The sequence below is a fragment of the Dendropsophus ebraccatus genome, chromosome 6 (genome assembly GCF_027789765.1).
Source record: "Dendropsophus ebraccatus isolate aDenEbr1 chromosome 6, aDenEbr1.pat, whole genome shotgun sequence".
NCBI lineage: Eukaryota > Metazoa > Chordata > Amphibia > Anura > Hylidae > Dendropsophus > Dendropsophus ebraccatus.
The window spans coordinates 42,019,569-42,036,179 of NC_091459.1; the positions used below are offsets into that span (position 1 = coordinate 42,019,569).

Genomic DNA, 16,611 nt, shown 5'->3' on the forward strand with positions numbered 1-16,611 from the left:
ACCCCAGGTTGCCCGTGACCACCCCACATTACCTGTAATCTAATTTTTTATTGTATTTTAGTAACTGCGCTATTCTAATAACTATTACTAGCTGCGGTTTTGCTCCAGCAAATTGGCGCTCCCTTCCTTCTGAGCCCGGCTGTGTGCCCATACTGTGGTTTATGCCCACATATGGGGTACCGTTTTACTCAGAAGAAGCTGCGTTACAGATTTTGGGGTACGTTTTCTCTCCTGTTCCTCGTGAAATTAAGAAATTTTAAACTAAACGAACATATTATTGGAAAAATTTGAGTTTTTCATTTTTACTGTCTTATTTTGAATACTTTCCTCTAATACCTGTGGGGTCAAACCGCTCACTGCACCCCAAGATGAATTCTTTCAGGGGTGTACTTTCCTAAATGGGGTGACTTTTGCTGGGGTTCTATTCTTCTGACACTACAGGGGCACTGCAAACGCACCTGGCACTCAGAAACTTCTTCGGAAAAATCTGCACTGAAAATGCTAATTGGCGCTCCTTCCCTTCTGAGCCCGGCTGTGTGCCCATACAGTGGTTTATGCCCACATATGGGGTACCGTTCTACTCAGGGGAACCTGCGTTACAGATTTGGGCATGCAGCCTCTCCCCTGTTCCTAGTGAAATTGAGAAATTTCAAACTAAACGAACATATTATTGGAAAAATTCTAGTTTTTCAATTTTACTGTCTTATTTTGAATACTTTCCTCTAATACCTTTGGGGTCAAAATGGTCACCACACCCCAAGATGAATTCTTTGAGGGGTGTACTTTCCAAAATGGGGGGACTTTTGGGGGGGTTCTCTTCTGCGGACACTACAGGGGCGCTGCAAACGCACCTGGCGCTCAGAAATTTCTTCAGCAAAATCTGAACTGAAAATGCTAATTGGCGCTCCCTTCTTTCTGAGCCCTCCTGTGTGGCCATGCAGTGGTTTATGCCCAAATATGGGGTACCGTTGTATTCAGGAGAACCTTCTTTACAAATTTGGGGGTACTTTTTTTCTCTTGTTCCTCGTGAAATTGAGAAATTTCAAACTAAACAAACATATTATAGGAAAAATTCAAGTTTTTCATTTTTACTATCTAATTTTAAATACTTTCCTCTAATACCTGTGGGGTCAAAATGGTCACCACACCCCAAGATGAATTCTTTGAGGGGTGTACTTTCCAAAATGGGGTGACTTTTGGGGGGTTTCTCTTCTGCGGACACTACAGGGGCGCTGCAAATGCACCTGGCGCTCAGAAACTTCTTCAGCAAAATCTGCATTGAAAAAGCTAATTGGCGCTCCTTTTCTTCTGAGCCCGGCTGTGTGCCCATAGAGTGGTTTACACCCACATATGGGGTACCGTTGTATTCAGGAGAACCTTCTTTACAAATTTTGGGGTACTTTTTTTCTCTTGTTTTTCGTGAAATTGAGAAATTTCAAACTAAACAAACATATTATTGGAAAAATTCGTGTTTTTCATTTTTACTGTCTAATTTTGAATACTTTCCTCTAATACATGTGGGGTCAAAATGCTCATCCTACCCCAAGATGATTTCTTTGAGGGGTGTACTTTCGAAAATGGGGTGACTTTTGGGGGGATTCTATTCTGCGGACACTACAGGGGCGCTGCAAATGCACCTGGCGCTCAGAAACTTCTTCAGCAAAATCTGCATTAAAAAAGCTAATTGGCGCTCCTTTACTTCTGAGCCCGGCTGTGTGCCCATACAGTGGTTTACGCCCACATCTGGGGTACCGTTGTATTCAGGAGAACCTGCGTTACAAATTTTGGCATGCTTTTTTTCTCATGTTCCTTTTGAAAATGAGAAACTTTAATCTAAACGTATATATTATTTGAAAATTTAAATTTTCGATTTTTTTACGGCCTAATTGTAAATACTTTCCTCCAGCCCCTGTAGGGTTAAAATGCTCATTATACCACTAGATTAATTCTTTAAGGTGTCTAGTTTCCAAAATGGGGTCACTTATGGGGGTTTTCAGTATACAAGCCTTCTAAATCCATTTAAAAAAAGAACTGGTCCCTAAAAAAAATCAGTTTTGGAAATTTTCACAAAATGTGATAATTTGCTCATAAATTTCTAAGCCCCGTAACACCCGAAAAAAGGAAAATATGTTTCCCAAATTATGCCAGAATAAAGAGGACATATTGGTAATGTGATTTAGTAACTAATTTATGTGCTATGACTTCCTTTTTTAGAAGCAGAGAATTTCAGAAGTTCATAAAATGCTAAATTTTCAAATTTTTCTTGATATTTTGATGTTTTTCACAAAAAATACACAAAGTAGTGACCAAATTTTGCTACTAATATAAAGTGCCATATGTGACGAAAAAACAATCTCAGAATCGCTAGCATACGTTAAAGCATCACTGAGCTATAAGCGCATAAAGTGAGACAGGTCAGATTTTGAAAAATGAGCCTGGTCATTAAGGCCAAAACAGGCTATAGAGGCAAGGGGTTAAACGTAAGCGCCTTTTGCACTGATCTGTCCACATTTTTGCAAGAATTGTGCCAATCAAGGAAAAAAATGCATAATTTCCACCATGATTTTAGTGAACTCACAGAAAAATTACATTAAAAAAAACATACAAAAAGCTATATTTTAATATAAGCATAAAACTGATTTATAGTGTAAAAATAAAATGAAATTATTTATGTCATAATCATATAAACAAAGAATATATCATTAGTTCAGGAGTTTACTTAATGTTCAATTGATGCCCTCTGTCGCTCCAGTGTCTGTTGTTGGCTGTAAGCACTGTGATCGACAGCATGGCAGCAGAGCTTTGAATCTCCTGCCTTCACTTCCTTGTCACCATCAAAATCGCTGTTATTGTTCACGTGCATTCATTGACAACTGTCAGCAGGGCCGTTTTAATACACTGGTGGGCCCAGTGCACAGACCTCAAGAGTGGGCCCCCTCTCCTTATAAAGGTTAACTGAATTATATTTATCAGGTATTATCACTGGTGCATTATACTTAGTGCATTAGGTTTTATCACAAGTTATAAAAAGGGAGTATGGTCGGGGAGCATTCCTATGTCAGGTACAATACCCCTAAATCTTTATGAATAATGGAGAGTTAAGCTAGTGGGGGCATGTACAAACCTAATATCACCACTGGAACAGTTTCTAGCTTTGACAGGTTCCCACTGTAGGGATTGGTGAACTAATAAGCATTTTACAGACTAGGAGGACTGGGGGGACACAGGAGCTTACAGACTAGGAGGACTGACTCAGTCCTCCTAGTCTGTAAGGTCTTGTGTTCCCAGTGACCCCCCTCATACTAAGATCCTGGGAAAGCTGGGTGGCCTCAGTCATACTCACAACAATATAAGATGCAGGAAAGCTGGGTGACTTCTGAATGGCAGTCAGTCAGAATACTACCCACGGTCCGTTCCGGGGGCGGGGCCTAAAATCAGGGGGCGGGGCTTATCTGGACATACCCCGGACAGGTCCGGTGGGCAAATCCTCTGTCAGTGGGCCCCCAGCTTCTATTCTTCCCTCCCCTTCTCCATACACCCCCACCTCGCTGCTACTTACATTCATAGTGCAGGTGCTGCTCCCCCGCCTCCACACACTCTGCCTGGGGAGAGGCTGGATGCTTCTGCAGTGCCTCCTGGGCTCCCCCGCAAACAGGGCCAGCAGAGCATGTAGTGCAGGGTGACCCGGACTCACAGGAAGTAGCTACAGCCCGGGCACCACAGCACACAGGCTCCTCCTCCTTCCCGACCACCACCAGCTCCCCCTTCTCCTCACTGACTGCGCAGACAGAATTGCAGGGGAGGCGGGAAAGTAGAGTGGTGCCGCTGCGGCCGGCCGTGCGCTGCTGCGCATCCAATCAGGTGCCGGGCCGGGTGACATCACGCGCAGTCAGGCGTCCCGGCTCATTAGGTGGTTGGGGGATGAAAATTTGTGGTGACTCAGCCGGGGGGCCCCTGTCATGTGATCTGGATCAGGGGGCCCGGTGCATGTGCACCATATATACCCAGGTTAAAGCGGCCCTGACTGTCTGTGAAGCTAAAAATAGTGACACCTAGTGGCCGATGTTATACTTTTGAATTTGACACACAAAGCTTACTTTACTGTACAGTCATGGCCAAAAGTTTTGAGAATGATACAAATATACATTTTTACAAAGTCTACTGCTTCAGTTTTTATAATGGCAATTTGCATATACTCCAGAATGTTATAAAGAGTGATCAGCTTAACAGCAATTACTTGCAAAGTCAATATTTGCCTAGAAAATGAACACTTTATTTATAATTTTTCCAAGTATACAATATGTACAAAGAAGGCGCATATGTTCAACAATACATACGCCATATTAACAATACTGCAATGTCACCTACTTTAGAAAGAAAAAGGGTAGGACGACATGGGCGGAGAAGAATGGGGGGAGAGGGAGGGGAGGGGAAACCGGAGGGAAAGAGGGCGTAGAGGAAATAAGGTACAGTCAACATACAAAAAGTAACAACATTCAGGAAACAGTGTGTTCTGCTCAGGACACAAGGTGCTCTATTATGTGCTCTGTCATGGGTGCACTAGAAAATGAACTTTATCCCCCAAAACACATTTCAACATCATTGCAGCCCTGCCTTAAAAGGACCAGCTAACATTGTTTCAGTGATTGCTCCATTAACACAGGTGTGGGTGTTGATGAGGACAGGGCTGGAGATTAATCTGTCATGATTAAGTAAGAATGACACCACTGGACACTTTAAAAGGAGGCTGGTTCTTGGCATAATTGTTTGTCTTCTGTTAACCATGGTTATCTCTAAAGAAACACGTGTAGTCATCATTGCACTGCACAAAAATGGCCTAACAGGGAAGAGTATCGCAGCTAGAAAGATTGCACCTCAGTCAACAATCTATCGCATCATCAAGAACTTCAAGGAGAGAGGTTCCATTGTTGCCAAAAAGGCTCCAGGGCGCCCAAGAAAGACCAGCAAGCAACAGGACCGTCTCTTAAAAGTGTTTCGGGCTACCGGGATCGGGCTACCAGCAGTGCAGAGCTTGCTCAGGAATAGCAGCAGGCAGGTATGAGTGCATCTGTGAGGCGGAGACTCTTGGAGCAAGGCCTGGTCTCAAGGAGTGCAGCAAAGAAGCCACTTCTCTCCAGAAAAAACATCAAGGACAGACTTATATTCTGCAAAAGGCATAGGGAGTGGACTGCTGAGGACTGGGGTAAAGTCATCTTCTCTGATGAATCCCCTTTCCGATTGTTTGGGACATCTGAAACACAGATTATTTGGAGAAGACGAGGTGAGCGCTACCACCAGTCTTGTCTCATGCCAACTGTAAAGCATCCTGAAACCATTCATGTGTGGGGTTGCTTCTCAGCCAAGGGAATTGGCTCTCTCACAGTCTTGCCATGAATAAAGAATGGTACCAGAATGTCCTCCAAGAGCAAGTTCTCCCAACCGTCCAAGAGCAGTTTGGCGATCAACAATGCCTTTTCCAGTATGATGGAGCACCTTGCCATAAAGCAAAGGTAATAACTAAATGGCTCAGGGAACAAAACATAGAGATTTTGGGTCCATGGCCTGAAAACTCCCCAGATCTTAATCCCATTGAGAACTTGTGGTCAATCATCAAGAGACGGGCGGACAAACAAAAACCAACAAATTCTGACAAAATGCAAGCATTGATTGTGCAAGAATGGACTGCTATCAGTCAGGATTTGGTCCAGAAGTTTATTGAGAGCATGCCAGGGAGAATTGCAGAGGTCCTGAAGGTCAACACTGTAAATATTGACTTGCTGCATTAACTCATTCTAACTGTCAATATAAGCTTTTGTTACTCATAATATGATTGCAATTATATTTCTGTATGTGATAAAAACATCTGACAAACGCACATAAAAACAAGGGGGCAGCAGATCATGTGAAAATATAATATTTGTGTCATTCTCAAAACTTATGTTTTGTTAGATATTGATGTTTCTGGTAAAATATGCAAAGATGTTTTTAATGACAGGTACATTGTGTGGACGTTGTGTATCTGGACTTTTCAAAGGGATTTTATACTGTGCCGCATGAAAGGTTGGTCTATAAAATGAGGATGCCGCAGGGCTCAGTCTTGGGTCCACTTCTTTTTAACATGTTTATTAATGACCTTGTAGAGGGGCTACAGAGTAGAATCTCCATTTTTGCAGATGATAGTAAACTGGGTAAAGTAATCACCACAGAGGATGATAATATCATATTACAGAGGGATTTGGAGAAGCTGTAGGCTTGGGCAGATAAATGGCAAATGGAGTTTAATGTGGATAAATGTAAGGTTATGTATTTGGGATGTAGAAATAATAAGTATAGTTATGTGCTAAACAATAAAACACTGGGTAAAACTGCTTCTAAAAAGGACCTGGCGGTATTGGTGGACAGTAAACTTAACTTTAGCGATCAGTGTCAACAGCTGCCAAAGCTAGTAAAATCATGGGATGCAACAGAAGAGGTATAGATGCTAAAGATGAGAATATAGTTTTGCCTCTTTATAAATCACTGGTCAAACCACACATGGAATACTACAGTTTTGGACACCAGTATAAAACAAGGACACGGCTGAACTGTAGCGGGTGCAGAGGAGGGCGACCAAGGTCATTAAGGGAATGGGTGGGTTACAGTACCAGAATTGGGGCTTTTTAGTTTAGAAAAAAGACGTCTTAGGGGTGATCTGAATACAATGTACAAATATATGAATGGACAGTACAGAGATCTTTGTAGTGATCTTTTTACTCCTAGGTCTGTAACCATGACAAGGGGGCATCCTCTACGTCTAGAGGAAAGAAGTTTTTACCATCAGCGTAGACGCGGATTCTTTACTGTACAAGCAGTAAGACTTTGGAACTCTCTGCCACATGATGTTGTCATGGCTAATTCATTAACCCCTTAACGACAAAGGGCGTATATTTACGCCCTGTTGCCGTTAAGGACGTTCAGAGCGGGGCCGCGCGGCGACCCCGCTCTGAACCGCCACGGTCCCGGGTGCCGCTTGTAGCCCGGGACCGCAGGTATTAGCGGGCACGGTCCGATCGCCGTGCCCGCTAATACAGTAATCAGATGCAGCTGTCAAACATGACAGCTGCATCCGATTACCGGATTCAGCCGTTCCCTGGTGTCTAGTGGAGGAGATCGCTCCCCCGGGATGTTATCCCGGAGGAGCGATCTCCGTTTTTGAAGCCGGCCAGGGACCGCTCCAAGATGGCGCCGTCCCCGGCTCGGCACACGTTTACTTCCGGCTGCAGCAGCCGAAAGTAAACGAGTGCCTATCTCATGGATCTCTGCAGCATATCTATGCTGCAGAGATCTCTATGAGAGATCAATGCATCAATGCACTTATACTAGAAGTCCCCTAGGGGGGCTTCTAGTATAAGTGTAAAAGTTAAAAAAAAAGTGTCATTATTAATAAAAAGCCCCCTCCCCTAATAAAAGTCTGAATCACCCCCCTTTTCCCAGGTTATAAATAAAAGTAAATAAATAAATAAATAAACATGTTTGGTATCGCCGAGTGCGTAATCACCTGAACTATTAATTAATCACATTCCTGATCTCGCACGGTAAACTGCGTCAGCGCAAAAAAATCCGAAAGTGCTAAATTGCGCATTTTTGGTCGCATCAAACCCAGAAAATTGTAATAAAAAGCGATCAAAAAGTCGTATATGCGCAATCAAGGTACCGATAGAAAGAACACATCATGGCACAAAAAATGACACCTCACACAGCCCCATAGACCAAAGGATAAAAGCGCTATAAGCCTGGGAATGGAGCGATTTTAAGGAACGTATATTTGTTAACAATGGTTTGAATTACAGGCCATCAGATACAATATAAGTTATACATGTTACATATTGTTGTAATCGTAACGACTTGAGGAACATATATAACAAGTCAGTTTTACCCCAGGGCGAATGGAGTAAAAACACATTTCCCCCAAATAAACAAAATGCGTTTTTGTTTTTTTTCAATTTCACCACAATTTTTTTCTGGTTTCGCAGTGTACTTTATGTGAAAATTCAGCCTGTCATTGCAAAGTACAATTAGTGACGCAAAAAATAAGGGCTCATGTGGGTCTCTAGGTGGAAAAATGCAACTGCTATGGCCTTTTAAGCACAAGGAGGAAAAAACGAAAACGCAAAAATCGAAATTGGCTCTGTCTTTAAGGGGTTAAATAAGTTCAAGGGAGGCCTGGATGCTTTTCTTAAAAAATATAATATTACAAGTTATGGGCATTAGATTTATGGTGATACGTTGATCCAGGGATTATTCTAATTGCCATTGGAGTTGGGAAGGAATTTTTTCCCTGTGATTGGGGCAATTGTCATATGCCTCATAGGGATATGTACCCCCAGAATTGCAAAGTGCTGCATAATCTGTTGGTGCTATATAAATAAAAAGTATTATGTTTTGCATACAGAATCTTTGCTTCTTGTGTCATTGAGACACCACAGGACCCACCCTGTCCTGCTAAGTGGGGATTTCTGAGTGGGGCCATGATGTCACTGGTAGAGATGAGCGAAGTTTTACAAAATTTGGTTTACCAGGTTCACAAACTTTTGATGTATAATTTGTGAACTTGCGAACCGAACCTAATGATCTGTAATAAAACGGCTAAGCAATTATTTAGCTGTTTTGGTGCAGTTCTTGTGCACTACTTACCTGTCTGTGCTCCCCTGATGTCCTCTTCTATGTCCAAGTGCCTCCAGCCCGCTCAGCAAATTACTGACTGAGACAGGACAGTGCCGTGGCTAGTGATTGGATGAGCGGGCTGTCAGTCTCCGGAGAAGAGGGACAGTCTTCTCAGCCAATTATTGGCTGTGGCGCTGTCCCGTCTGTCATTCACTGTTTGGCTGAGCGGGCAGTCAGTTCAGAGGTGAGAGTGACAGCTCATTCAGCCAATCAATGACTGCATGAGACAGGACAGCGCCGCAGCCAGTGATTGGCTGAGTAGCTCTCACTTGCGATCTTTTATTGTTAAATATTGCTTTGTCAAATAGGATCCTAAGTTTTATTGTTATGTTCTTACCACCTCCTGCCCTCCCTGTTTTTTTAAGTTTGCCCGGAGAATCTTTTAAATATAACAAAATGCGTAAAAAGTGACTTTCCAAATGTATTGTATATTTCTTTTTCTGTTTCTCAAAAACTACACAAATATTAGGCACTGTGAAAGAAAAGCCACGCAGACATAAAAAAACAAGAAACAAAACAAGAAACAGTGTAAGAAAATACTTACTTTTCCCGTCCTGAACCTCAGATCTCTCGGCATTAGATAATAAGGGAGGTGAGTTGTGAAGAGACGAGGAGATGGGCGGCTTTTAAAGTTGATATTGTTAATGTTATATTCAATCCAAGGCACCCTATTTATATTCTCTATTTGTTCCGTTCCATTTCGATGGCCTTCATTAAATATTAGGCTTAGAATTTGTTGTGTCCAAATTGTGCCTGCAAAAGAGTTTATAGGTTTTATTATCTATATATTCTTATTGAGAAGTTGTACAACATGTTTTTAATTAATTCATTTTAAGAAGATGAATTTGACATGCAACTGTTTAGACTCTACTCTATAAATGAATCCAACTCCAATTCATCTTCTCCTGGGTCGTGTTCACAAGAGGCCAACTGACCTTCTGTAAGCCCATTAAAAGAAAACCTACAGACACCACTGACATCTAAAGAATCCAGCAATGACTTCGACCGTGTGACACAAGGTGCCTTCACACGTACCCACCGTATCACAGTGGATTTCACACCGTGAATTCCACAGCAAAATCCGCTGTGATACTGAATACTGTCATTTTCTCACAGCAGAATGAAAAATCTGCTGCAAGTATGTAAAATCCCTTTCCCTCTTAACCCACCGCTGCCGGGCTAATATGTTACCTGCCCCCGGTCTTGCTTGCTTCTCAGCAGGACACCAGGGAGTCGGGAGCCAGAAAAGCAAGCTGGAGTACCTGCAGGTAACATTGCCCAGCAGCAATAGGTTAAGTGGAAAGAAACTTTAAATTCTCACAGTGGAATAAAAAATCCTCTGTGAGTATGTAAAGCATACCCAGTATTGCAGCTGATTTCACTGTGAAACTCGCAGTGTTAAATCCGCTGCGATACGGTACTTTGAAACTACCCTAAAGTGGAATCCAAAAATTAAAAAAACACTACTGGCAGTAAAATTCTCACTACATAGGGACTGTGCAACCTTAGGCCATGTTCACACAAAGTATGTTTATCATAAATCACGTCTGTTGTTGCAACTTGACAACGACCGTGATTTATGCTAAACATACAGTGTATTTGAATAAATGGAATCCCGGCCACAGCGTATACACACGATTCCATCCAGCCGCACGAAAAACTGACATTGGATTCCATTTCGGATTCCATCCAGCCACACGCTCCTTTGTGTGCAGTGGTGAATTGTGAAATGAAAAGAAGATCATCCGGTTGGTACTGCAGTACTGGCCGGGATGATCTTCAGTAACACCAGCTGTTCTGTGACTTGACCGGGTCACAGAAAGGCCGGTGTTAATATGCTGTCTCAATATGGCCTTAATCAGTTCATAACAACATTAAGTGGGTATAGTAAGATCTCGACCTGATAGTACAGATGGGGATGTGTAGGTGTCTTGCGAGTGCACTACTTGGTTAGCCCCTCTATACCAGAAATTTGTATGTAAAAATAGTAGGCTCTCTAGCAAACTCCTTACGGTGAGTTGTATAGATAATAATGAGTAATAAATGAATTAATAAATATTTACTAAGATGTTTAACATATATATATATATATATATAATCTGCATAAATGTTGTAACATATATATAGGAATAAAGGAAAAAAATATCACTTTCAAAAAAAATACAACTTATAATAAAATATAATATAAATAAAAAATACAATAGCTTGAAAATATTCCAAAGAATTACTTGCTACCCAATGTATTCCATAAATGTATTCAATCAGAAACATACTGTATATTACACTTACATACACATCCATTGTAATTCCAATGGAGTGTCCAGCAGGGGCGCACTATATATAGAAGTCAATGGTACTCATTGACTTCTATATATAGTGCGCCCCTGCTGGACACTCCATTTTAATTACACCCCCAGTTCGTGACGTCACCTTTTTTTTTAGAGAATCTGAAGTCTCCCTGATCTACTAAATTAAGGGAAATAGCCCTATATGTGCATTTCCCACAATTAATGTACATTAGAAATTTGTCTAACTTTCCATTAGTAATAACATATTAAAAAATAGTTTTGGACGGAGTTGTCCTTGAGTCTGTGGGTTTGGTAATTTATGCGTCTTTAGTAACTCCTGACCTCACCTGTAAGAGGGGTGTGTGTTATTCTGGATTTGGAGTCACACACACAAAATTAAAGAGGGAAAACACACTACAGACTGATCACTTCACAGTACCTATGCTTTCTGGCTGATGTTTTGGTCACTTGAATGTTGGTGGTGCGTTCACACTTGTGGTAGCATGAGACTTGACTCATATGAGCTGTGGCAAGAAGATTTGCTGTGTCTGCCACCGTAGTATCCAGAGGCTGGAGACGCTACCAGGAGACAGGCCAGTAAACCAGGAGACATGGAGGAGGCGGTAGAAGGGCAACAACCCAGCAGCAGGACCGCTGCCTCCGCCTTTGTGCAAGGAGGAACAGGAGAAGCACTGCAGAATAATCTCCAGCAGGCCACAAATGTGCATGTGTCTGCCCAAACGGTTAGAAACCGACTCCATGAGGATTATATGAGGGCCCAACGTCCATAGATGGGGGTTGTGCTCACAGCTTAACACCGTGCAGGATGCTTGGCATTTGCCAGAGAACACCAGGATTGGCATTGGGTGGTATTTCTTTGGAGGGCCGCACAGCCCTCCATGTGCTCACCAGAGGTAGCCTGACTGCCATTAGGTATATCCTCAGACCCCTTGTGAGACCATATGCTGGTGACCCTGGGTTCCTCCTAATGCAGGACAATGCTAGACCTTATGTGGCTGGAGTGTGTCAGCAGTTCCTGCAAGATGAAGGCATTGAAGCTATGGACTGGCCCGTTTCCCAGACCTGAATCCAATTGAGCACTTCTGGGACATCATGTTTCGCTCCATTCACCAACGTCATGTTGCACCACAGACAGTTGCACCACAGACACCACAGACAGTTGGCGGATGCTTTAGCCCAGGTCTGGGAGGAGATCCCTCAGGAGACCATCTGCCACCTCATCAGGAGCATGCCCAGGCATTGTAGGGAGGTCATACAGGCACATAGAGGCCACACACAATACTGAGCCCAGGGCCGATTCTAGCTCTTCTGCTGCCTGAGGCGAGAACTGAAATAGCGCCCCCCCCAACTGAGATCAACATTATATAAACACCAAATAATCCCACCACATAATGACTGTGTATCACCACTCCAAGGGAAAAATTCCGCCACATCCTGAACTCACTACCCCTGCTTAATGACTGATCAATACCACCAGTACTGCAACTGAATAAAAAACACTGTATAGAGTCCAGCATTACCCCCACACAGTGACAGTATAGTGAACAGGGTATCATCCATCTCCTGTGTCTCCCCACAATTACCCCCTGTATCATCCATCTCCTGTGTCCCCCCATCTCCCAATTACCCCCTTTATCATCCATCTCCTGTGTCCCCCCATCTCTCCACAGTTACCCCTGTATCATCCATCTCCTGTGTCCCCCCATCTCCCCACAATTACCCCCTGTATCATCCATCTCCTGTGTCTTCCCACAATTACCCCCTGTATCATCCATCTCCTGTGTCCCCCCATCTCCCCACAATTACCCCCTGTATCATCCATCTCCTGTGTCCCCCCATCTTCCCACAATCACCCCCTGTATCATCCATCTCCTGTGTCCCCCCCATCTCCCCACAATCACCCCCTGTATCATCCATCTCCTGTGTCCCCCCATCTCCCCACAATCACCCCCTGTATCATCCATCTCCTGTGTCCCCCCCATCTCCCCACAATCACCCCCTGTATCATCCATCTCCTGTGTCCCCCCATCTCCCCACAATTACCCTGTGTATCATCCATCTCCTGTGTCTTCCCACAATTTCCCCCTATATCATCCATCGCCTGTGTCCCCCCATCTCCCCACAATCACCCCCTGTATCATCCATCTCCTGTGTCCCCCCATCTCCCCACAATCACCCCCTGTATCATCCATCTCCTGTGTCTCCCCACAATCACCCACTGTATCATCCATCTCCTGTGTCCCCCCATCTCCCCACAATCACCCCCTGTATCATCCATCTCCTGTGTCCCCCCATCTCCCCCTATATCATCCATCTCCTGTGTCCCCCCATCTCCCCACAATCACCCCCTGTATCATCCATCTCCTGTGTCTCCCCACAATTAGCCCCTGTATCATCCATCTCCTGTATCTCCCCACAATCACCCCCTGTATCATCCATCTCCTGTGTCTCCCCACAATTACCCCCTGTATCATCCATCTCCTGTGTCCCCCCATCTCCCCACAATCACCCCCTGTATCATCCATCTCCTGTGTCCCCCCATCTCCCCACAATCACCCCCTGTATCATCCATCTCCTGTGTCCCCCCACAATCACCCCCTGTATCATCCATCTCCTGTGTCCCCCCATCTCCCTACAATCACCCCCTGTATCATCCATCTCCTGTGTCCCCCCATCTCCCTACAATCACCCCCTGTATCATCCATCTCCTATGTCCCCCCATCTCCCCACAATTACCCCCTGTATCATCCATCTCCTGTGTCTTCCCCATCTCCCCACAATCACCCCCTGTATCATCCATCTCCTGTGTCTCCCCATCTCCCCACAATTACCCCCTGTATCATCCATCTCCTGTGTCCCCCATCTCCCCACAATCACCCCCTGTATCATCCATCTCCTGTGTCCCCCCCATCTCCCCACAATCACCCCCTGTATCATCCATCTCCTGTGTCCCCCATCTCCCCACAATTACCCCCTGTATGATCCATCTCCTGTGTCCCCCCCATCTCCCCACAATTACCCCCTGTATCATCCATCTCCTGTGTCTCCCCACAATCACCCCCTGTATCATCCATCTCCTGTGTCTCCCCACAATTACCCCCTGTATCATCCATCTCCTGTGTCCCCCCATCTCCCCACAATTACCCCCTGTATCATCCATCTCCTGTGTCCCCCCATCTCCCCACAATCACCCCCTGTATCATCCATCTCCTGTGTCCCCCCACAATCACCCCCTGTATCATCCATCTCCTGTGTCCCCCATCTCCCTACAATCACCCCCTGTATCATCCATCTCCTGTGTCCCCCCATCTCCCTACAATCACCCCCTGTATCATCCATCTCCTGTGTCCCCCCATCCCCCCACAATCACCCCCTGTATCATCCATCTCCTGTGTCCCCCCATCTCCCTACAATCACCCCCTGTATCATCCATCTCCTGTGTCCCCCCATCTCCCCACAATTACCCCCTGTATCATCCATCTCCTGTGTCTCCCCACAATCACCCCCTGTATCATCCATCTCCTGTGTCTCCCCACAATTACCCCCTGTATCATCCATCTCCTGTGTCCCCCCATCTCCCCACAATTACCCCCTGTATCATCAATCTCCTGTGTCCCCCCATCTCCCCACAATCACCCCCTGTATCATCCATCTCCTGTGTCCCCCCACAATCACCCCCTGTATCATCCATCTCCTGTGTCCCCCCATCTCCCTACAATCACCCCCTGTATGATCCATCTCCTGTGTCCCCCCATCTCCCCACAATTACCCCCTTTATCATCCATCTCCTGTGTCCCCCCATCTCCCCACAATCACCCCCTGTATCATCCATCTCCTGTGTCTCCCCACAATCACCCCCATTATCATCCATCTCCTGTGTCTCCCCATCTCCCCACAATCACCCCCTGTATCATCCATCTCCTGTGTCCCCCCATCTCCCCACAATCACCCCCTGTATCATCCATCTCCTGTGTCCCCCCCATCTCCCCACAATCACCCCCTGTATCATCCATCTCCTGTGTCCCCCCATCTCCCCACAATCACCCCCTGTATGATCCATCTCCTGTGTCCCCCATCTCCCCACAATTACCCCCTGTATGATCCATCTCCTGTGTCCCCCCATCTCCCCACAATAACCCCCTGTATCATCCATCTCCTGTGTCTCCCCACAATCACCCCCTGTATCATCTATCTCCTGTGTCTCCCCACAATTACCCCCTGTATCATCCATCTCCTGTGTCCCCCATCTCCCTACAATCACCCCCTGTATCATCCATCTCCTGTGTCCCCCCATCTCCCCACAATCACCCCCTGTATGATCCATCTCCTGTGTCCCCCCATCTCCCCACAATTACCCCCTGTATCATCCATCTCCTGTGTCCCCCCATCTCCCCACAATTACCCCCTGTATCATCCATCTCCTGTGTCTCCCCACAATCACCCCCTGTATCATCTATCTCCTGTGTCTCCCCACAATTACCCCCTGTATCATCCATCTCCTGTGTCCCCCATCTCCCTACAATCACCCCCTGTATCATCCATCTCCTGTGTCCCCCCATCTCCCCACAATCACCCCCTGTATCATCCATCTCCTGTGTCCCCCAATCTCCCCACAATCACCCCCTGTATCATCCATCTCCTGTGTCCCCCATCTCCCTACAATCACCCCCTGTATCATCCATCTCCTGTGTCCCCCCATCTCCCCACAATCACCCCCTGTATCATCCATCTCCTGTGTCCCCCCATCTCCCCACAATCACCCCCTGTATCATCCATCTCCTGTGTCCCCCCCCATCTCCCCACAATCACCCCCTGTATCATTGATCTCCTGTGTCCCCCCCATCTCCCCACAATTACCCCCTGTATGATCCATCTCCTGTGTCTCCCCACAATCACCCCCTGTATCATCCATCTCCTGTGTCCCCCCATCTCAGCAAAAAGTAAAACAAAAAACAGGCCAGCAGCTACTCACCTCACCACTGGTTCCCATGCAGTCCCTGTGGCCTCCTGGATGCTTCCTGGTCAGGCTGATCACAGATCTCATGGAGCAGCCTGACCAGGAAGACATCACTGGCTGCTCCAGATCACTTCTAGATCGCAGCACTAACACAGCCTGCGATCTAGAAGTGAATGGCACAGAGCAGAGAACTCTTAGTTCCCTGCTCTGAGCCTTCTGTCAGCTGTGTGTGCCTCCTAATAAGGACACAGACACAGCTGACAGCAGGGGGCCTCCTATAGTGCAGGAGCAGGGAGTCCCTGCTTCTGCACGTAAATTCCGTGGGCGGTAAGCTATTAGCGTAGCACGCCCCGGAATACGCATAGAGGAGCAGAGACATCAGTCTATGGCTGATCTCTCTGCTCCTGTAGTCAGTGAGCGGTCATGCATATAATATATGCATAAAAGCTCACTGTGCAGGGGCGGACAGTGCTGCCCCCTGCAGGGTCCTAAGACCTGCTGCCTGAGGCGAAGACTTCGCTTCGCCTCATGGCAGATGCGGGCCTGACTGAGCCTCATTTTGACTTGTATTAAGCACATTACATCAGAGTTGGATCAGCCTGTAGTGTTTTTCCACTTTAATTTTGTTTGGAGTGTTTGACT

At 45.5% G+C, this 16,611-nt stretch overlaps 1 protein-coding gene across 1 annotated transcript in view; it reads right to left on the minus strand.

Moving 5' to 3' along the window:
- The window catches only part of LOC138795586 (amine sulfotransferase-like), a 64,571-nt gene that overhangs the window by 39,977 nt on the left and 7,983 nt on the right, over window positions 1-16,611 (minus strand). The window contains exon 3 of the mRNA XM_069974881.1: window positions 9,248-9,456. Within this exon, the coding sequence (XP_069830982.1) occupies window positions 9,248-9,456 (209 nt within the window). The remainder of the gene's footprint in view (window positions 1-9,247; window positions 9,457-16,611) is intronic.